Consider the following 22,709-nt stretch of genomic DNA (forward strand, 5'->3'; position numbering starts at 1 on the left):
GATGGTGGTCCCATAAGATCATAATGGAGCTGAGAAATTTCTATTGCCTAGTGATGTTGCAGCCAACATAACACAGCACAACGCATTACTCTTGCTTGTGGTGATGCTGGTGTAAACAAACCCACTGCCCTGAGAGTCATATAAAAATATGACACATATAAAAATATGAGGCCCGGCTCAGTGGCTCACACCTGTAATCTCAGCACTTTGGGAGGCTAAGGCGGGTGGATCACCTGAGATCAGGAGTTTGAGACCAGCCTGGACAACATGGTGAAACCCCGTCTCTACTAAAAATCTACTAAGTATTGCTGGAACCCAGGAGGCAGTGGTTGCAGTGAGCTGAGATCGTGCCACTGCACTCCAGCCTGGGTGACAAGAGTGAAACTCCATCTCAAAACCAACAAAAAAACAAAATATGACACAATTATGCATAATACATCATACTTGATAATGATAACAAGTGACTATGCTACTGGTTTATGTATTTACCATACTATATTTTTTGTTATTTTATTTTATTTTATACATATATATATTTTTGAGACGGAGTCTCGCTGTCGCCCAGGCTGGAGTGCAGTGGCACAATCTCGGCTCACTGCCGGCTCCGCCCCCTGGGTTCACGCCTTTCTCCTGCCTCAGCCTCCCGAGTAGCTGGGACCGCAGGTGCCCACCACCTCACCTGGCTAATTTTTTGTATTTTTAGTAGAGACGGGGTTTCGCCGTGTTAGCCAGGATGGTCTCGATCTCCTGACCTCGTGATCCGCCCGCCTCGGCCTCCCAAAGTGCTGGGATTACAGGCGTGCACCACCCGCCCGGCCAGTATTTTTTGTTATTTTAGAAGGTATTCCTACTTATGAAAAAAACTTAACTGTAAAACAGCCTCAGGCCAGTCCTTCAGAAGATATTCCAGAAGTGGGTATTGTTATCATAGGAGATAACAGCTCCATGGGTGTTATTGCCCCGAGGAACTTCCAGTAGGACAAGATGTGGAGGGGAAGACGGTGATATTGATGCTGCTGACCCTGTATCCTGTGTAGGCCAAGGCTAATATGTGTGCTTGTGTCTTAGTGTTTAATAAAAAAGTTTAAAAAGGAAAACATTTTAAATAGAAAAATGGTTACATAATAAGGATATAAAGAAAATATCTTTGTACAGCTATACAATATATTTATGTTTTAAGCTGTGTTATTACAAAACAGTCAAAAAGTTTAAAAAATTTAAAAGCTTACAAAGTAAAAAAGTTACAATAAGCTGAGGCTAATTTACTATTGAAGCAAGAAACATATTTCTTTTTTGTAGAGATGGGTTCTCAGTTTGTTGCCCAGGCTAGTCTTGAATTCCTGGACTCATGCAATCCTCCCACCTTGGCCTCTCAGAGTGCTGGGATTACAGGTGTGAGCCACTGAAACTGGCTAGAAAAATTTTTCTTTGTAAATGTGGTGCAGCCTAAGTGTGCAGTGTTTATAAAGCCTACAATAGTGTACAATAATGCCCTAGGCCTTCACATTCACTCACCACACTCACTGACTCACCCAGAGCAACTTCCAGTCCTGCAAGCTCCATTCATGGTAAGTGCCCTGTTGAGGTGTACCATTTTTCATCATTTCTACTGCATTTTTATTGTGCCTCTCCTAGGTTCAGATACACAAATGCTCACCATTATGTTACAATTATCTAGAGTATTCAGTATAATAACATGCTGTAGCCTAGGAGCAATAGGCTATATACTGGGGGTCCCCAGCCCCAAGGCCGTGCACTTGTACCCATCTGTGGCCTGTTAGGAACTGGGCTGAACAGCAGGAGGTGAGCAGCAGGCGAGCAAGCATTACTGCCTGAGCTCCGCCACCTGTCAGATCAGTGGCAGCATTAGATTCTCATAGGAGCGCAAACCCTATTGTGAACTGTGCATGTGAGGGATCTAGGTTGTGCGCTCCTTATGATAATCTAACTAATGTCTGATGATCTGACATGGAACAGTTTCATCCCAAAACTGCCCCACCCACCCCAGTCTGGTCCATGAAAAAATAGTCTTCCATGAAACTGGTCCTTGGTGACAAAAAAGCTGGGGGCCACTGGGCTATCCCATCTAGCCTAGGTGTGTAGTAGGCTGTACCATCTAGGTTTGTGTAAGTACACCCTATGATATTTGTACAATGACCAATCACCTAACAATGCATTTCTCAGCATGTATCCCTATCATTACACAATGCATGACTGTATTTGCTCTTAGTGCCTCCCCGTGAAATCAAAGCTCCATCAAAGACAGAGATTTCTTGCATTTGCTTTACTGTTATATCTCCAACACCTAGAATAGTCTCTGGCACATAGAAGGTGATCAATAAGTCCTTATTTTGCAAAGGAATTATAATTTTGTGCTTGAAGGAGCTCTTTTTCAGAACACATTACAGAGGGGTGAGGAGTGTTTCTGGGTCCTAAATGACCACCACTGCTGGCTGTACAGCTTGGATGCGTCCGTGCATCACAGTGACCTAGTGAATGGCAGGAAGGGCCATGAAGATTAATAAAGATTTGGACTCAGGGCAAATATTTACTTAGTAGCAATAACTCAAAGAATTACTGTTGAATAAATAAGCCAACTAAGCAGCCAATCACGTACTATGCGGATGCACACAAATGAAACCCTCACTTCAACCTGAAGACATTCGCACATGAGTTACGTAGAGGGACCTGCAGGAAGCAGTACAGAATTATGCGTTTAATTTCCACACCAATTTCAGGATCTTTGTCACTGACAGCAGCACTAAGACTTGTTAACTTTATATAGTTAAGAAGAACAAGGCTGAGCGTGATGACTCACGCCTGTAAGCCTAGAACTTTGGGAGGCCAAAGAAGGCAGATTGCTTGAGCCCAGGAGTTCTAGACCAGCCTGGGCAACATAGCAACACCCCATCTCTACAAAAAAATACAAGAATTAGCTGGGCGTGGTGATGTGTACCTGTAATCTCAGCTACTCGGGAGGCTGAGGCAGGAGGATCACTTGAACCCAGGAGGTTGAGGCTACAGTGAACCGTGACTGCGCCACTGCACTCCAGCCTGGGCAACAGACTCAACAGAGTGAGATCCTGTCTCAAAAACAAAACACAAAACAACAACAAAAACAAAAACACAAAAAACAGAGTGCTGCAATTAATCCAATCATGATGAATAAGCAAAAGGATGGAAAATATGCCCTAAGGTCATCGAATTGGCTACGTTATAGTGGGTGGTAAGTGGCTTTTTTGATGCTCCACAGAATCAAGAAATGGTTAATACAACACTGAATGAGGTAGCTCAAAAAGAAGAATGTTAAGGAAAGAAGGGAGTGGGGGAGGCAAGAAGGGGAAGCAGGCAGTTAGCTATTATGATAGTATAATTTGTTAGCTGATATTTAATTAGTATATAATAATATCTAATTAATATATATTTGATAAAATAATTTGATATTTATTTTATTCTGAAACCAATGTCTTAACAGAGATTGCCTTGAAATGACATTCAGATCGAATGATTTAACATTTTTCTAATATACTTCAACTTGGTTCTACATATTTAAGAAAAGGAAAAATACAAGTTCCCCATAAATATCTCTAATGATATATTCCAAGGATTTCAAAATACTTTTACCCGAGAACAAGATTAACCTGAATTTTTATTTTTATTTTTTGAGACAGGGTCTCACCCAGTTGCCCAGGCTGGAGTGCAGTGGTGCAAACACGTCTCACTGTAGCCTTGACTTCCCGGGCTTAAGCAATCCTCCCACCTTAGCCTCCCGAGTAGGTGGCACTACAGGTGCGCTACTGCACCCAGCTAGTTTTTGTTCTATTTTCTGTAGAGACAAGGTCTTGCTACATTGCCCAGGCTGGTCTTGAATTCCTGAGTTCAAGTGATCTGGCCACCGTGGCCTCCCAAAGTGCTGGGATTACAGGTGTGAGCCACCATGCCCAATCAAACCTGGATTTTTAAAAATCACAAAAATAACAAAAATTTTATAGCAGCAAAGAAAGTTAAGATTTGAAAGTGGCTGGTGCTTTTGTAAGAGACCAAATATAGGAAAGCCACGAGGGCAGACACTGTAACTTGGAGAGGGTTGGGAGGGACCCCAGAAAATAGCTCTCCTCCAACACACCAGGCAGGTCCTCCCCACTGCCTACCTCCTCCCTTTCACAAAAAGAAGGATGCTGTGGGTCCCAAGGAGACCTGTCAAGGGTCCCACAGTCAACTTCTCATTCCTGGTCTAGTGATGCCAGTGCCAGCAAATCACACTAAGGTAATTATTACGGAAACATTTGTGTTTACTGGGATGTCATGACATATCACAACATATAAAGGATGACTTTTATATATATTCCCTTATACACGACCATTTTCTTCGCACTCATTTTCAGCAGGATAGGAGCCTGTTTTCTAGGGGGTGATTTGTCGACACTCTCACACACATCTGGGAGAGGGCTGCTTGGCCATCAGGGTCCGTGGCAATGGTACAGAGGAGTAGAAACTAATGCAGAGGCTAACTTCCCTCAGAGTTGAGTGTCATGGTAAGCAAAGAGCTATGTGAGAATTTAGAAATTATTTTTTCATTCTCCAGAAAAATCTTAGGATGCTGTCATGACAATGCCAATTTGCTAGTGGTCTCTATACACCCAGAAACCATCTGTCTCACTGGGCCCCACTATAAACTTCTCTTCCTTCTCTGAGCATCAGTATAAGGCTAAAGTGTATCTGGATAAACAGAAGTCTCACTCTGTAATTCACCTTCTGGTTTTCATTTTCCACTCATGCCAACAAGAGAAAAATAAAAATTTTCAAAATTAAGGTTCAGATTAATTTTGAAATGGCTGCTTTACTCATTATAGTAAGATACCGTCTTTGTATATTTTAAAGGCTCAAAGGAGTAATCCAATATGTGAAAATACCTTTCAAGAAATAGGAAAAACATTCTGTGATAAAAATCTGGGTGGGGAAGTAAGGAATAGGAAGTTGTTGACCAAAGGGGACAACATTTCAGACAGGAGGAATAAGTTTTTAGATCTATTGCACAGCAGGATGACTACAATCTCTAATAATAAATTGTATATTTCAAAATAACTAAGAGTGTAAATTTCAAATGTCTTGCTGTAAAAAAAAAGGTAAGCACAGTGACAGATATGTTAGTCTGATTTAATCATTCCATATTGTCTACCTATATCAAATCATCACATTGTGCTCCATAAATGTACATAATTATGACTTATCAATTTAAAATATTAATTTAAAAATGTAGACCAGGAACGGTGACTCATGCCTGTAATCCCAGCACTTTGGGAGGCTGAGGTGGGCAGATCACTTGAGGTCAGGAATTCAAGACCAGCCCAGCCAATATGGTGAAACCCCGTATCTACTGAAAATACAAAAATCTGCCAAGCGTGGTGGCGTGTGCCTGTAATTCCAGCTACTTGGGAGGCTGAGGTACGAGAATTGCTTGAACCTGGGAGATGGAGTTTGCAGTGAGCCAAGATTGCATCACTGCACTCCAGCCTGGGCAACAGAGCAAGCAAGATCTCACCGAAAAAAAAAAAAGAATCTAAAAAACAATCTGGGTGAAGATCATTTGAAGATCAAAAATTTAAGGTAGTAATTTCCCTTTTGCTTTTTGAGGCAGGGTCTTGTTTTATTGCCCAGGTTGGAGTACAATGGAGTGACCACAACTCAAATTCCTGGGCTCAAGGGATCCTCCTGTCTCATCCTTCCAAGTAGTTGATATAACAGATGCATGCCACAATGCCTGGCTTAATTTCCCATTTTTTGATCAACTATTATTTTATTCTCTGAAGTTACCTATTTGAGGAAAAGGACAATAAAGTTTGAATAATGTTCTTCAATCAATAAGGCATTTATAAATTGGCCTAATTCCATTGAAAGTTTTTAATTAATTAAAAATGGTTGTGAAACAAAACACTATTCATCAAATCTTATTTTAAGTAATTCCAGTGTCAATCCACATTACTTAGTAAATGAAAATAAAACTACATAAATCAAAATCTTCATATATTTTTATTCTTTCATGTGTATTTAGTATTGAGAAAATTACTTATCTTAAGTGGTTTGTGCATATCACCAGAGATGGCAGAGGAAAAGGAACCCAAATGTAATATAGCATCACTAAATGAATTGGCTAGTGCAATAATATTAAGTAAATGCACTTCTTCTATTCTGTCTCTATTAATAACACTCAGCACTGTAAACAGTGGGTTCTGCTATTATGCTCAGAGTTCTTCTTTGTCATACAACTGAGTCCTTGGTCATATGAAAACTCAAACAACAGAAATAAGCCCTTTATTTTTCTAACCAAAAAAGAATATTTGAGATGCATAAATACACTGATTTTACGTCTCCTTTATGAATTCCTTAGATTATAATCTTACCTTTTAAAAAATTAGGATAGTTTTATATTTTCTGAAAAGCTTCAAAGAGTATTGCAAATTTCCTGTGTACCCTTTACCCAGTTTCCATTTATGTTACTCTTACATAATTATGGCACATTTGTCAAAACCAAGAAATTCACTTGAGACAATACTATTGATTAAAATACAGGCTCAATTTTGATTTTACCAGTTTGTCCACATATATCCTTTCTCTGTTCTGGGACCCAACCCAGGACCCCGTGTTGAACTTTGAAGCTTACCTTTTGATCTGTTTCTTCATCTTCGTCTTGGTAAACATCACAGAATGGGCTGGCGTTGGCCGCAAAGGTGGGTCCCTGAGAGTAGTACTGAGAACTGCGGTAGCCATCATGCCGCAACTTATCGCATTCTGCAGAGGGGCACGCAGGGAGGGGAAGAAGGCCATTAAAAAGCTGTGCTCCTCTTTGCTTACTTTACGTTTACTCCTCTTTTTTACTTTTTAAAGTTATATTTTTCTAGGCATTAATAGGATTTTAAAATAATGATAAAAACAGCTAAGAATTATTAAAGTACCTACTACACACTACATACCATATTTCAATTAAATATTAATTAATATTAAATTAATACTTGATAAGATTGTATTCAGAGATCACAACCATCCTGTGAGGTAGACACCATCATTAATTCTACTTTACTCACAGGACATTGAAGTTTAGGGTAATTATGTTATTTGCTCAATAATGTTATGCAAGCGAGCAGTGGACTCGGAATATTAACCCAGGGCCTTAGTTACCAGATTATGTGATGATATTATTCCACATAAAAAAAAAAAAGTGATGCTCATGCTATGCTTGTTTCCTAGACTCATTAGCTGGAAGTGACACATGAGATCATGGATTATAATCCTCTCATTTTATATTAATTTTCTCAATTTAATTTTGATGTCAAACAGCCTGTAAATGCTGTGTGGAATTTAATAGGAAGGCAGGTGCCAGCGTGAGACATCTGCCAGTCCACAGAGGAATGCGTGGCACCACTATGGTGCCATGGATCTCGGGGTACTGGGGCCACTGGCTGTGTGGAAAGGAGGATCCCCTTCTAGGGGAAAGCACTGTGCTGGCGGCTCTCATGGGTGGGGGCCGGTGCTGTAAGAAAACTTCCAATGGCTCTTTAAAGCACCAAGATGCACAAAGGGGCATTTGCCTCAAAAAAGGATTTGCCACAGGGTTCCTTTAAATATCCAGCTTTCTAAAGGAGCACAAAACGTGTGTGGTTTTGGAAAAGTTTTCTCTTTGCATAGCTTTATAAAAACCATACACCTACAGGCACAGAACTAAACTAGGGCATCTTCAGAGTTCCTTTCTGACATCAGGATCCATGATTCTTCCTCAAAGAGGAGACGGCAGTCACTTCACTGGAGGGCTAAAAATATTAGACCAATTTAAAATAAGCCAGGGGATAAAAAAAAAAAGTCCTGATTCTCCTTTGCTACCTCACAGAGGGAGTGGAAGGACAATGTTTACAATTCAGAACTGCAAATCAGACAAAAATGAGGATCTGTTAGAATGGCAAACTAATGAAAAAATGCATATGTAATCATAAAATAGCTAACTAATACTACTTCAGTTACTTATAGGTCAAAAATGTTGTGGTCTGGGCTGGCAACTACTTGTAATATTGATTAAAATGGATATTTAAAGAAAATTTCTGAAAATTCCAGAACACAACATATTTTTAATGAGAATTTACTCATATTAATCTAACTCTTTATAAGAAATATTTTCACATTTTCTCCATTTGACAATTTTCCTGAAATAAAGAGTATGATTAGAAACTATATTCTCAGGCTGGGCGCGGTGGCTCATGCCTTTAATCCCAGTACTTTGGGAGGCCAAGGCAGGAGGATCATCTGAGGTCGGGAATTCGAGACCAGCCTGACCAACATAGAGAAACCCTGTCTCTACTAAAAATACAAAATTAGCCAGGTGTGGTGGCACATGCCTGTAATCCCAGCTACTCAGGAAGGTTGAGGCAGGAGAATCGCTTGAATTCGGGAGGCAGAAGTTGCGGTGAGCCGAGATCGCACCACTACACTCCAGCCTGGGCAACAAGAGTGAAACTCAGTCTCAAAAAAAAAAAAAAAAAAAAAAAGTTTTATTCTCACTCTACAGAGATAATGTTATATGTTATATAAAACATGATTAGTAGTTTTCTTTTTTTTTTTTTTTTTTTTTGAGACAGGGTCTTACTCCGTCACGCAGGCTGGAGTGCAGTAGCATGATGATCACGGCTCACTTCAGCCTCAATCTCCTGGGCTCAAGTGATCCTGCCACCTCAGCTTCCTGAGTAGCTGGAACTATATAGGTACATGCCATCACACCTGGCATTATTTTATTTTTTTTATTTTTTAGATACAGGGACTCACTATGTTACCTAGGCTGGTCTTGAACTCCTGGACTCAAGCGATCCTTCCACCTTGGCCTCCCAAAGTACTGGGATTATAGCCGTGAGCCACTGAACCCGGCCTGATTAGTAGTTTTCAAACGGTATTTTCTGCAGAGTTTGGGGATTCTGTAAATACTGGATTAGATTTTCTTTAAATAGCCACCTTAAAGCTAAGATTAAAAAATAACACTCAAGAATGGCTATAATTAAAAAGCAAGGCCGGGCATGGTGGCTCACACCTGTAATCCCAGCACTTTGGGAGGTTGAGCCGGTGGATCACTTGGGGCTAGGAGTTTGAGACCAGCCTGGGCAACACGGCAAAACCCCGTCTCTACTAAAAATGCAAAACAAAAACAAAAACAAAAAAAAGCCAGGCATGGTGTCACATGCCTGTAATCCCAGCTACTCCATAGGCTGAGGCAGGAGAATTGCTTGAACCTGGGAGGCAGAGGTTGCAGTGAGCTGAGATTACACCACTGCACTCCAGCCTGGGCAACAGAGTGAGACTCTGTCTCAAAAAACAAAACAAAACAAAAGTCAAAAGCAACAGATGTTGGCATGGATGTAGACAAAAGGAAACATTTACACACCATTGGTGGGAATGTATATTAGTACAACTTCTATGGAAAACAGTATGGAGATTTCTCAAAGAACTAAAAATAGAATGACCATTCAACCCAGCAATCCCACTACTGAGCATCTATCCAAAGGAAAAGACATCGTTATAGAAAAAAGATACCTGCACCCATATGTTTATCACAGCACTATTCACAATAGCAGAGTTATGGAATCAACCTAAGTATCCATCAACAGTTGACTGAATAAAGAAAATGTGGTAGATACACATCATGGAATACTATGCAGCCATAAAAAAGAATTAAATCATATAATTTGCAGCAACCTGGACAGAGTTGGAGGCCATTATCCTAAGTGAAATAACTCAGAAACAGAAAATCAAATAGTGCATGTTCTCACCTTATTAGTGGGAACCAAACAATTGGTACACATGGACACACAGATGGAAATAAATAGACACTGGGGACTCCAAAGGGAGGGAGGATGGAAGGAGGGTGAGGGTTAAAAATTACCTACTGGGGGCCCACGCCAGTAGCTCACGACTGTAATCCAAGCACTATGGGAGGCCGAGGCAGGCGGATCACCTGGGGTCAGGAGTTAGAGACCAGCCTGGCCAACATAGAAAAACCCCTGTCTCTACTAAAAATACAAAAATTAGCCGGGTATAGTGGTGGGTACCTGTAACCCCAGCTACTTGGAAGGCTGAGGCAGGAGAATTGCTTGAACTTGGGAGGCAGAGACTGCAGTGAGCCCAAGATCATGCTATTGTACTCCAGCCTGGGCAACAAGAGCGAAACTCCATCTCAGAAAAAAGAAAAAAAATTATCTATTGGGTACAATGTTCATTGTTTAGGTGATGGGTACACTACAAGCCCAAAGCTCACCATTACACAATATACCCATGTAACAAACCTGCACATATACTCCCTGAATCTAAAAAAAAAAAAAAAAAAGACTCAAGTTCAATAGTTTTACCTACCAAATTTTGAGACAATGAGGGAATTAATTTATTAACTTATGCTGCTAAATTAACTTTCCCGTGGTCCTAGAAATAAAGCTATTCCTGCTGTCTCTGTAAAACTAAAGTCTAAAGATCAGAGTGAAACTTGTAAAATAAACCAATATAAACTATTACCATTTGCAGCTACTTATCTATGTAATTCAGGGTTTTCAAATACTTCACAAATATAGAGAGAAGTCCAAAGCCCTTTTAAACTAAATTAATTTGTTGTTCAAAATTGTTTTATTTGTTTCATTAAATGAACCCTATAAGAAGTTTAAATTATAGGGTAGGGCACAGTGGGTCACACCTGTAATCCCAGTGCTTTGGGAGGCCAAGGTGGGAGGATTGCTTGAGGCCAGGAGTTCAAGACCAGCCTGAACAACATGAGACTGCATTTCTAGAAAAAAATTCTTTTTAATTAGCCGGGCATGGTGGCATGTGCCTGTAGTCCTAGCTACTCAGGAGGCTGAGGCAGGGGCATTGTTTGAGCCCAGGAGTTCGAAGCTGTGGTGAGCTATGATTGGGCTACTGCACTCCAGCCTGGGAGACAGAGCAAGACCATGCCTCTAAAATGTATAATAATAGTAAAATGACTAATAATAAATAATTATGTTTTAAAAATTTAAATTATAAAACTTAACACTACTCAAACATTACTTTTACAAATATATGTAATGTATTGGATACCATGTAAGACTGTGTTTCAAAAGGACGTTTCCCTGGGAAATAAGAAGAGACTGCTGGGCAAGATCATTTCTAAGGGTGATTATTAGTTTTATATTCTTGGCAATAATATTGAAAATAGCCAAAATGACTTGATACGTGTTAGATTTTAAAAGACCAAATATTGCAAAATCATCATCCACAAGTTAAAAGCATGAAAGACCAGCAACTATTAGTACTTGCAGCGTGTGTCACCTTTTTGAGCCCAGTTTAGAAGACAATGCATCTTTTTTTCACCATGAAATTGACGTCACTTTTTTTTTTTTTTTTTTTGAGACGGAGTTTCACTTTTTTTGCCCAGGCTGGAACAGAGTGCAATGGTGCAACCTCTGCCTCCCAGGTTCAAGCGATTCTCCTGCCTCAGCCTCCTGAGTAGGTGGGATTACAGGCATACACCACCATGCCTGGCTAATTTTTGGTCAGGCTGGTCTCAAAGTCCTGACCTCAGGTGATCTGCCTGCCTTGGCCTCCCAAAGTGCTGGGATTACAAGTGTGAACCACCACGCTGGCCACAAAAATGTTTTAATAGCAGTATAATGGTAGTAAAACAAATGAAATATGATGCTGGATCTAAGATAAGACTAGACAATATAAATTCATGGCAGCTGACCAATTTTTTTTTTTGCTCTTATCACATTTCTGAAATCTAGTAAACTCATCAAATTCCACTGTCATTTATTCCAACTCTAGGGGAAATTCAGAAAATTCTCCTCTTGTCAAGTTGCAACAGAGCTTAGGTTCTAAAACCATGGTTTTGTTCATCAGAATTGGAGTTTCTTGTCTGCGGGGTGAAACAAAAGTGAGAGCAAGCCATCACGAATAAGCAAAGACTTTTTAAACACTGAACTGAGAGAGTAACTGCAAAGCAGAGCATAATTTAAAGCCAGGTTATGCCTGCGACCACAGGCTAGAAACAAGATCCTAAATGTAAAAGAAGACCAATCGTTCACACATATTCTTCTTGCAACAGAAATTTACAGCAAAACTGTGTTATTGTTCTCACACTACTGCTTGGATAAAGGTATCACTGTTGGTTGTGTCCTCTAGTTTCCCAACCTTAAATTTCCTCCTCCTTCCTTTCATGTCAATCCATTTTCCATAGCACAAGGACGAAGGACAAACATTTCTTGGTAGACCAAAGTTTCAAATACAGAAGAAAAAAATAATGTCATAGCGTTAGATGGTCATCTGACTCTCACATGAATTTATTGCTGCTGTGGCCTCCAAATCTCTATGCATTAAGCTATTCTTTAGTCATTCAATTTTTAATATAGTAGTCCCTGACTTATACTCAGGGTATATGTTCCAAGACCCCTGGTGGATGCCTGAAACCACAGACAGTACCAAATCCTATCTATTGCTATGTTTTTTTCCTAGACATCTATACCTATGATAATGTTTGAGGTGTGACAGGAAAACTAGCAGGAGCTTCTTTTTCCTTTTTCACAATTTCTCAGATGGAAGATTCATTTTTACCATGGATCTTAGCAACGTCAGCATATGATTTTCTTTTGCTGTCCTTTTTAAGTCAAAAGCTTTCACCTTTTCACTTAAAGGAGACACTTGACAGCTTCTTTGGCATATCCAAATGGCCAACATTACTCCTCTTGTCCTTTGGGGCCATTATTAAGTAAAATAAGGGTGACTTGAATACAAGCACTGAGATGCTGACAGGCAATCTGATAACCAAGCTGGCTACAAACTGACTGATGGACGGGCAGTGTCTGCAGCGTGGATCCAATGGACAAAGGGAGGTTTCACGTCTTAGGCAGGATGGAGGGGGCTGTTGTGAGATTTCATCACACTGCTCAGAATGGCAAAAACTTTAAACTTATAAATTGTTCACGTCTGGAATTTTCCATTTAAAATTTTCAGACCATGGTTGACTGCAGGTAGCTGAAACTATGGAAAGTGAAACCACAAATAAGAGAGGACTACTTTAAACATGCTATTATCTACATGAGGAAAATGCAAGGTGCTTTGTGATGCTGATAAAAGTACGTGGACATTTTTATCACTGACTTCTGTAATTTGTCATGATGGATTTCTTCATATGCATAATTCCACAAAAGGAAGCATACGATGCAGTGAAAAATTTCCCAAGTTTATTATAAAGATTCTGAAATATAATCTGAAGGGGTAAAGTCCTTAAATAGATGGTTACTAAGTATGACCTGCTTAAATGAGAGGGAGATGGAGAAATAGAAGAAACAGAAATTGAATGCGAAGTGGAATAAGATGGGATTGTTTTTCTATTTCCCAAGAAAATGATACGGGAAGATGAGGGGATGCTAAAAGAAAAAAAGTAAGAAGTTTGTTGACTTCTTAGATTGCGTGAGAAAGGCAAAGAACTGACGGAAGAAGCAGTCATTCCTCTGTATCAGAAGGGGATTGGTTCCAGAACCCCAGAATATCAAAATCCATGCATACTAAACTCCTGCAAATCACAGACCCAGAAAGTCGGTTTTCTGTATAATGCAGGTTTCACACCCTGTGAATACTGTATTTTCCATTCTCATTTGGTTTCAGATGCAGAAAATACCTGAGTATTGTATTTTCCATTCGCATTTGGTTTCGGTTGCAGGACCCAGAATGTATGGAGGGCTGACTGTATTGAAAAAATCCATATAAGTGGACCCTCCAAGTTCAAATGTGTTGTGTTCAAGGGTCAACTGTATTTCAAACAAGCACTGCAGTGTGAAAAGCCAGAAGGACCAGTTCGGTAGGCCAGTTGTCATTTTTCAGGTCATGGGTAGTATTGACGTGTATGAGTATGAGCTCCTAGGAAAGTTTTGAAACATTCAGGTCAAAGCATAATTTGTTATTTCTAGCATGGTATTCTACATATACCATATTTTAAAAACTGAATGTGGTTTATTTTTAATAGCATTAAATCTTTTGCAACCTTCCTACTGTAATTCAAGGTCATTAAGCATTGGGAGGACTCCAGTCCCAAAGTTAATTATAAAAATAGCAGTCATGATGTACTGCTTCAGTGAGAAAGTCCTATGATGATCTAGAGTCTAAAAAATCTTTTTTCGGATGACTGATTTTTAAAGCTAATACTACTGACACTTTTTAAAACTGAAAGCCTCTTGTTATCATTACCTGATTTGTGTTTACAATAATTCTCTGAGAATTGAAGGAAAGCAGTTATTGTATCAGTCTTACAGATTCTGAAGCCCAGGTATAAAGTTTCTGGTAGATCGAAGTTTTTAAACTTCTATCTCAGTTAATAATCTACCGGATTATTAATAACAGGGTAAAAGGCCAGTTCTATCACAAACTTCATCTTAGTCCAGAAGGACTGAGAATACATAAGACTATAAACATTCATGTTTAGAAGAAAATGAATTCCAGCCCAATAGCTGAATGAAGTATTGTATAGCTAAATAATCTAGTTTGAGCTTTCGAATAAATACATAGGAAAAACTGACTGCACCTAAATATCATGTATTGTGAATATTAGAGAACTTATTTTCTTAATGAAAAATCAAACCAAAGTGCATTTAAAATAGAAGAGATTTATTTACCTACCCCTTCATAAATTTGTTGGGCTTGGCAATACTGGAAAAGAGAAAGAAATCATACTGATATAGTTAGGATTCTCCCTTGTCACTCATGCACGATGAATTTTCCAAAAATATGTTTAGATTTTCCATAAATTCTTCAAAGCAGTTGAACTTCAATTTATTTAAATTGTCTTCAACAATAAACAAACTAGAACATAATTAAAAGACAATAGATGTTCAAACATTTAAGTTACTCAGTTGTGTGTAGCATATCAAGGAGGTGAAAAGCTGTTTTAAATCTCAAAGACACTGTGTATTTAATACAGATCTTTTCAATGAATATTTTCCTTTATCATTTATAGTAGTTTTAAATAAGTTTCAAATAAATAGGCCCTTTTGGTTTATTATTAGACTAATGATTTATTCTTTTCTCCCTTCCCCTCTTTTTAGAGCAAGAGCTGTTTTATGTAGCTATACAGGAATATGTATAACAGCATAAAAGCATGCTTTTATATTTCAAGTATTAAACTCACATTTACCTCCTAATAAATGCAAATTCGAGCCCATAAGACCACTTCTTCACCAATTATCACTTCAGTGACACTTAGCATTCAAAGCGACATAAAACATAAAAAAGAGAAAATATATGTCTTTAACGAGTAAGCCCAAGACTTGCTAAAAGTTCTAAAAGTAAATATTTTATCTCTTAATGGAATCTATAAAGACAAAACATTCCAAGTAATAGAGTACCATGTGCTTAGCTGCAGGTGAAGCAAGAAAGAGAGGGCCAATATGAAACTATGCCAACTATCACCCTGGTGTCAGGGAAAAGGGAAATTTCCTGAAGGGACTAAGTCTTACTTTGCCTTAAAAAAGGAAGAGGAAGCCGGGCGTGGTGGCTCACGCCTGTAATCCCAACGTTTGGGAGGCCAAGGTGGGCGGATCACAAGGTCAGGAGTTCAAGACCAGCCTGTTCAACATGGTGACACTCCATCTCTATTAAAAATACAAAAATTAGCTGGGCGTGGTGGCGGGTGCCTGTAGTCCCAGCTACTCAGGAGGCTGAGGCAGGAGAACTGCTTGAACCTGGGTGGTGGAGGTTGCAGTGAGCTGAGATGGCACCACTGCACTCCAGCCTGGGTGACACAGTGGGACTCCATCTCAAAAAAAAAAAAAAAGGAGGATGAAAGTTATCTAGACTTATACCACCAGAAAGTTGGAAAAGAGAAAGTCAAGCTGGTGACAATTATGTTTTCTTTCCAACCTCCAGGTTCAGTGATTCTCCTGACCTGTGCTTTGGCCAGCCATTTTTTCCTAAACCTCTGAATACTCCTCTTCCAGACAGTCAAGGCAGAGCTAGCTTGGAGAAAACATAGAATGAATACACAGAGGCATCAACACCAGTTTCTCAAGTCACCTTTGCCACCAACGAGAGAGAAGAGCAGCAGCAGTCAAGAGCTCCAACTCTGAAACTGGGTAGCTGTGTCTTGGAATCCTAACTTGTAGCTTGTAAAGGGTAGTGGGACTAAAGGGTTACATTCCAGCCTTCAAGGTGCTTACAGTTTAGCTGCCTGATTAAACAAATTCACAGGCCAATGTACAGAGCAGTGGCATCCCAAATTAAGGTACATCAGAATCCCCTGGAGGGCTTGTTGTAAAAATACTGCTGAGTCCACTCCCGTATCTGATTCAGTAGGTCTGGGATGGAGCCTGACAACTTGGATTCCTAGCAAGTCCTCAATCACTGCTGATGCAGCTGTCCTGTGAGCCACACCGTGAGAAAACTGTTTCAGAGTAAGGCAAATACCTAAAGAGAAGTAGAAATAAAATTAAAGGGATCAACATGATATCCATTTAGGGTGGATGTAAAAGTGAAAGAGGAGAAGTCTTCTCTACTCAGAGGAGGTGTTAGGTGGGGATCCCAAAGAGGGCAATAGAATTTTGCTTCCTACATATTCCACATGACAAATGATAAAATGCCCAAAGGAAAAGAGGGTTGGTCTGTTCTTTTTATCATGTCACAAATGATCCACACTCGCCAAGCGAATAACTTAAAAGGGAATATAGGATAAAGAATTTAGCTGATATGGTACAGATCAATGGTGGGGGAATGCTATATCTGGTATCTACTTTTAGTCCCTAAAGAATGCCATTTTGTTTCAGGAAAAGCTTTAGCTTTGCTACTGTAGAAATGTGTCTTACATGTCAAGATTTCCTTAAAATGCTTGGAGGGTTCTTATATTTATTTTAACATTTCAATCCAGCTGCAACTGCAGGGAAAACTTCCTGATCAGGCCTCCACCATCTCTCACCTGATGGTGACCTCCACCAGGTCTCCTACTTTGACACTCCTGTCTCCTTTACTGTGAACTTTCAACACACAATCAGATTGATCCATTTCAAACTAATGAGTCAGATTATGTCACTTCTAAGTTCAAATCTCTCCACGCCCTGAATGTAAAAGCCAAAATCTTCCTAATGGTTTCTAAGCCCTACATGATATGGCTCAATGTGGGTGGCTGGCTGGTGCTCAGTGAGTTCCTTAAATGAATGAATGATCTGTATTTGTTGGACAGTAGCGTGCTTGAAAGGGTACTGTAACTATATGACAAAGGTGATGGCCCCATTGGTCACCCAGGTAGATTTTATCCTCAGCCACATTTTCCACCTTCATTAACCCAAGGCATATGACCTGACCTCCCATTAAATGGGCCTCTTCTCCCATCCACAACTCACATATTTGAGTAATAAGAGGATGAGAGGAGAGTAGGTGGAACAGAATGAATAAGGAAGATGATGTCTGGTGCACCATCATGGTTATCTATCCAAGGAAATTTTGCCTCAGTAGAATTTCAGGGAAACTGACCAATCTAGGATTAAAAAGCTAACTGCATCATGGGCAACTCCCCAAAGCTTTCTAGTCAGACAGAACAGATGCCACAGGAAAGCTGCATTTTCAGAAAAAGCTTGCAGGCAAGTTTAGGCGGGGAGTAAGATGTAAGAGAGGAGGTGGTGACAGAATGCTACCTTTGAAATGGACAGGTTTCTTTGCCAGGGGAGGGGGAAAAAAAAGGAATGATAAGCAGACTGCCTAAAAATTATTTTATAATAACACAATTCCAAATGACTTCTCATTTACAATGTAAATATACAGTTTACATTGTATATTTAGCAAAATAAAATGACCAGGTTGGGAAGAACCACAGAGGGAAAATACACTACTAATTGTGGTCATCGGCTCAACAGTCAAACTGGAAATGAATTTGTTAACAATGCATTAACACATTTTAGAAAGACTGGTTTTCCCCCATGTCTTGGGACCAATATCTCTGTCACTGACATTAAACACCATAGACAATCTCATTTTATGTAGAAGGGTTAAAAATAAAAGGCCATTTTGATTAATATTCTTGCTCTGTGATTAATTCCTATTAGAGTGAAATTAAAACCTCCCAAAACAAAACAAAACAAATAAACAACAACAACAAAAAACCTTAGGAGTTAAACATTAAAAGTTGAGCCACTGGATAAACTGTCTGTTAGCTTTGTTTTTCATTGCACACCATGGCAAGAATTATTATTAAAATGTCATTTGCCATTGCAGAAAACCAGCTTTTAACATTTCTTCTTGTCACAGGCCCAGATTAATTTAAGAAGCCTTGAAGAACTAAATCTGATTTAAATTAAGGTGAGAGCTTTCTGATGCCATGATTAATGTGAGTGCGCTGAGAGTCTGTAAGTCCTAGTTGAGCACCACCAGAGAGAGCCGCCAAATTGGAGGCGATCTCATTTCACTTTAGAATTAAAAAGCCGTATCATTGGCAGCAGAGGAGCATCACCAAGGTTACTCAAGATCAAATCGCCTGCAAAGATTCTAAGCCAACACCGGAGACTTCGGTTGTATCGTGAATGATAACAAACCTTACCAACAGTACCTTCAATGTATCGTTTTTATGCTGCCCTGAGTGAAATATAGAGGCCACTCAAGTTACTTACTTTATCGGGAGTTAAAATAGAATTGCTGAAACAGCAGACTGGCTACAGACACAAAAACAAAACAAAAAGCCTTTTGTTTAAACAATCCGTAGTGCTTTGTTAAGACCTGGATCATTTAAATGACTGTCTTTGCCATTCTATCTTTTCTGTGTTGCTTACCATTAAAAAAAAAAAAAAAGGTATGGGGGTGGGGGCAACACGTCTCTTTAACTATCTGAAAAAGCAATGATTGTTCATTTTTCCTTGCTCTTGCATCCAACTTCCCTCTCCCGAGTTAAGGACACCAAGGAAAGCACTTCTTTTGGAGTTACTGTACCCAGAGTAGTACTTAGTATTATAGAAAATTCCGTGCCATCAAATCCAATAGGAGAAGTTAAATAGCCCCTTTTTGTATATAATTCCCATTCTGTTAATCCCATATTTTTGTCTGCTCTTTTCTTTTTCTCAATAGGGCATTTAATCCATGGTTTCACCCGGCTGGGCAACTTTCCCTCAGGACAAAAATTCCAATAGAGCCAAATGAAATACCACACATATTTTTTTTAAGCCTTTAATAACATCATTTGTCTTTGAAAAGTCAACCTAATTAAATTCACAAGACCTGAGCGAGAGAGCACCAAATAAAGTCATCCTTTTCACCAAAGAACTAACAATATGGCGGGGGCCATATTGCAAGCAAGGCTCCCACACCATGTAATGAACAGCCTCGATCTCTGGCTCCGTCTCATAACACGCTTCCCCAATTCCCTCTAGGAGACAGAGGCCGCAACCTCCGACCCTCCGCTTTGCCCTGAGTTGACTGCCTCCTTCCTGCTTCTTCAGGGAACATCCTCCCATTCTCTTTCCATATCTGCAATCCTTTCCCCTCCTGCTGACTCCTTTTGTCTACGGCCCTGTTTTCATAAGCTCTAGTTTTTAAAACATGTAATAATATCAGCTGTACCCTGCCACCACCTCAAAATACTATCCCTTCCCTCTCTGCTCTGTTGGCATCATTCACTCACCTTTATTTCTTCAAAAAAATTACTTTTATTGTTTTTCTGCTTATAAAAATCCTTCTTATCTCAGGAAATCTGGCTTCTTAATCTAAAGACTTCCTTGAAACTGCCCTTTCAAAGGTCACCAATCACCACCTAACAACCGATTCAACAGCCTTTTCTTACAATGACTCTCTCCCCACCTGTGAGTGCCATGATGACTGCCTCATCCTGGCTGACTTTCTTCTTCCCCATTTGTGCTCTTTTGCAGACTTCTCCCTCCCAGTGCCCTAAAGTAAAGCTTCCAAGCCTCAACCCCCCCTCCTCCTCACCACTGGCCCTCTCCATCCCCAATCTCATCACTCCACATTCTCACTACTTGTTCCCCGGCTTTGACTCTGATCTCTCTCCTGTGTTTTAGGTGACTTTTCCAAACATTTTCAGGCCTTCTACAAACACAACAGTATTTGCAGTCCCAGTCACTGGACTGTGTGCTGGGGACACACAAGTGAAAAGACAAAGCCCTATTCCCACGGATGTTACTGTCAAGTGGGGAGATAAACATGCAAACACAATTATATAGTGTATCATAAGCAGTAGAATGGTGGAGTGTAAGCTTCCATGACAAGGTAGAAAAGGACTTCCTGGGGCTACCCAGGGAAAATCCAGGAAAGGTTGTGGGGGACTCTAGCACCCAAGGATGACTCACAAAGGGGAAACAGGAGTTGGCCAGGTGTGAGAGGTTGTGGTTCAGAAGGGAAAAAGTATGGCTTGGGACATGCAGTAGACAGAAAGAAGAACAAGACAAGCTAGCATTCCAACTGAAGGACTTTATCATTACACGTGAAGGCACAAAGTAAAAAAAATTGGGTGGAGGAGTAGAGATGTCTGGGGAGCAAAGGTGATTCCGCAGATGAGATGAGACAAACAGGCTTGAGTTCAGGAAGGTTTCTAGATGCTAAGAGCTTAGGTTATATTCTGTTAGTAATGGGGAGCTGGTAAAGAATTTTTAACTAGGGCAGGCTGACCAAGTTCATTTTAAAGATAACACCCAGGGTTGAGGCTTAATAATACCACCGCTATGAACCTTGCACATAAGCTAGTCATACATACATCTTATCTCTGGCTAGCTTTCAGCCTCTGGAGGAAAGCATTGACGACATTCATCTTTGATTGCACTATAACATCCAGCCCAGTGCTTCACTTGCAGTATGCACTTAGACAATTTTTCCGTCCATACAAACTTAAGATTACACATCCCAGTTTGTCAGGACTTAGGCTCAGCCATCGGTAATATCTTTGTGTCAGTTAACTTCACACATATTACCCTTAAACAGTTAAATACTAAGAAGCCAATCAGAATTTTAGAGCTTAGAAGGGAACACAGAAATCATAAATTGTTTTTCAGAGGTGGAAGCCAAGTACGAAGATGGGACCTGACTTCCAATATCCTGCAGCTTGCCACTGACAACACTGCAACCAGAATTCTGGTCTCCCATCTCATCTTCTGGAATCACTAATGACAACAAAACAAGATGTCAGTGCTACTGCGGTTTTGCGAAATATGAGACAATTATACTTCCTTCCTCTGTTCAGTTGCTTTTTCAGAATAACATAGCACTCCTCCTGCCCCCCAATTCTATGCCAATATTTGTTTCAACCAGAAAATGATTTAAAATTGTATAAATGAATATAAGCGATCGAAAGTTTCTTGCTTGAATCTTAAGTGGCTGGGTGTGGTGGCTCACGTCTATAATCCCAGCACTTGGGGAGGCTGAGGGAGGCAGATCACCTGAGGTCAGGAGTTAGTGACCAGCCTGGCCAACATGGCAAAATCCCATCTGTACTAAAAATACAAAAATTAGCTGGGCAGGGTGGTGCACACCTGTAGTCCCAGCTACTTGGGATGCTGCGGCATGAGAATCACTTGAACCTAGGAGGCGGAGGTTGCAGTGAGCCGAGATCACACCACTGCACTCCAGCCTGGGCACCAGAGCAAGACTCTGTCTCAAAAAAAAAAAAAAAAAAAATTAGAATACCTTAGCCAGAGACATCTGACCTTCACCTTTTGCATATCAATTTTACTGAAGTATTCTTTGGGAAGTAGCAAACTAGGCAAATTGTAAACTCAGCTGCAAGTGCTAAATCATTAGTGTATTTATTAATTTCAAATGTTTATCTTTCCTTCCCTTGCAACCTGTGCCTATTTTTTTAAGTCTATTGAGTTACTAGTAACCAATTATAACCCTAAAAATAAGCACCAAAAGCCATTAAGATGAAAGAATGGTTATAGATATTAATCAAACATGTCATGTGATGCTTCCTTTATTTCTCTTAGACTTATTTGAATTTTAATGAAATCAGGGGTGAGTGAGGAGACTTCAGGAGTAACCATGAAGTCACCACCTTTAGGCAACGATGAGCCAATTTGCATTTCTAAATTAACTGGCTAAAGAAACCAAATCCATCTTTGGCCATGAGATTCCCAGGGTGAGCTCTGTCCCTGTGAACTTCCATAAAGTGGAGGGCAGCTGAAAGGGCATCAAAGGGACAGGTCTCTTCAGTGCTCTTGAGGTCTGAGATCAGAATAGGCCAGCAGGCGTGAGCACCAGGAACCCTTAACTTCTCTGGGTCTTGCTTTGCTTATCTACAAAATGGAAAGGGGGACTGACCAGAGGACTGGGCAGCTCCTTCCAGCTCCAGCATTCTAGGGGTCTTTCAGAGGTTGATGGTGAGTGGCGAAAGGCATGTTGCTCATGTGGATGAAATGAACCTGAGTATTAAGCATCTGTCACTGTCATCAGAAGGTGTTCCTTGTTCTGTTCCTTTAGCCCTCCTCCCCACAGTATATCTCTGGAGCACAACGGGTAGGAAAGAAAGATCCAACTAAATCCTGAGGCCATTTGAGATTTGTAAAATTATATCTATGTTCCATTGCACTTCAATTAAAATGCACCCCTCCCTCCACAGACACTTATAACTTCCACATTGAGGGGCAGGTACATTGAGATATTAATACTTTACATGAATATGTTCATTTCATTCCCATGTAAACAGATATTATGGCCTTTATAGATGAGAAAATAAGATCAAA

General features: G+C 40.0%; 1 protein-coding gene across 5 annotated transcripts in view; it reads right to left on the reverse strand.

Annotated features, from left to right (window-relative positions):
* The window catches only part of NHSL1 (NHS like 1), a 274,952-nt gene that overhangs the window by 43,589 nt on the left and 208,654 nt on the right, over positions 1–22,709 (reverse strand). For all 5 annotated transcript variants that reach the window (XM_057302599.2, XM_063605470.1, XM_008953046.4 and 2 more), the window contains exon 3: positions 6,662–6,789. In XM_057302599.2, coding sequence (XP_057158582.2) covers positions 6,662–6,789 — 128 coding nt within the window. The remainder of the gene's footprint in view (positions 1–6,661; positions 6,790–22,709) is intronic.

The sequence above is a fragment of the Pan paniscus genome, chromosome 5, assembly GCF_029289425.2.
Source record: "Pan paniscus chromosome 5, NHGRI_mPanPan1-v2.0_pri, whole genome shotgun sequence".
Lineage (NCBI taxonomy): Eukaryota > Metazoa > Chordata > Mammalia > Primates > Hominidae > Pan > Pan paniscus.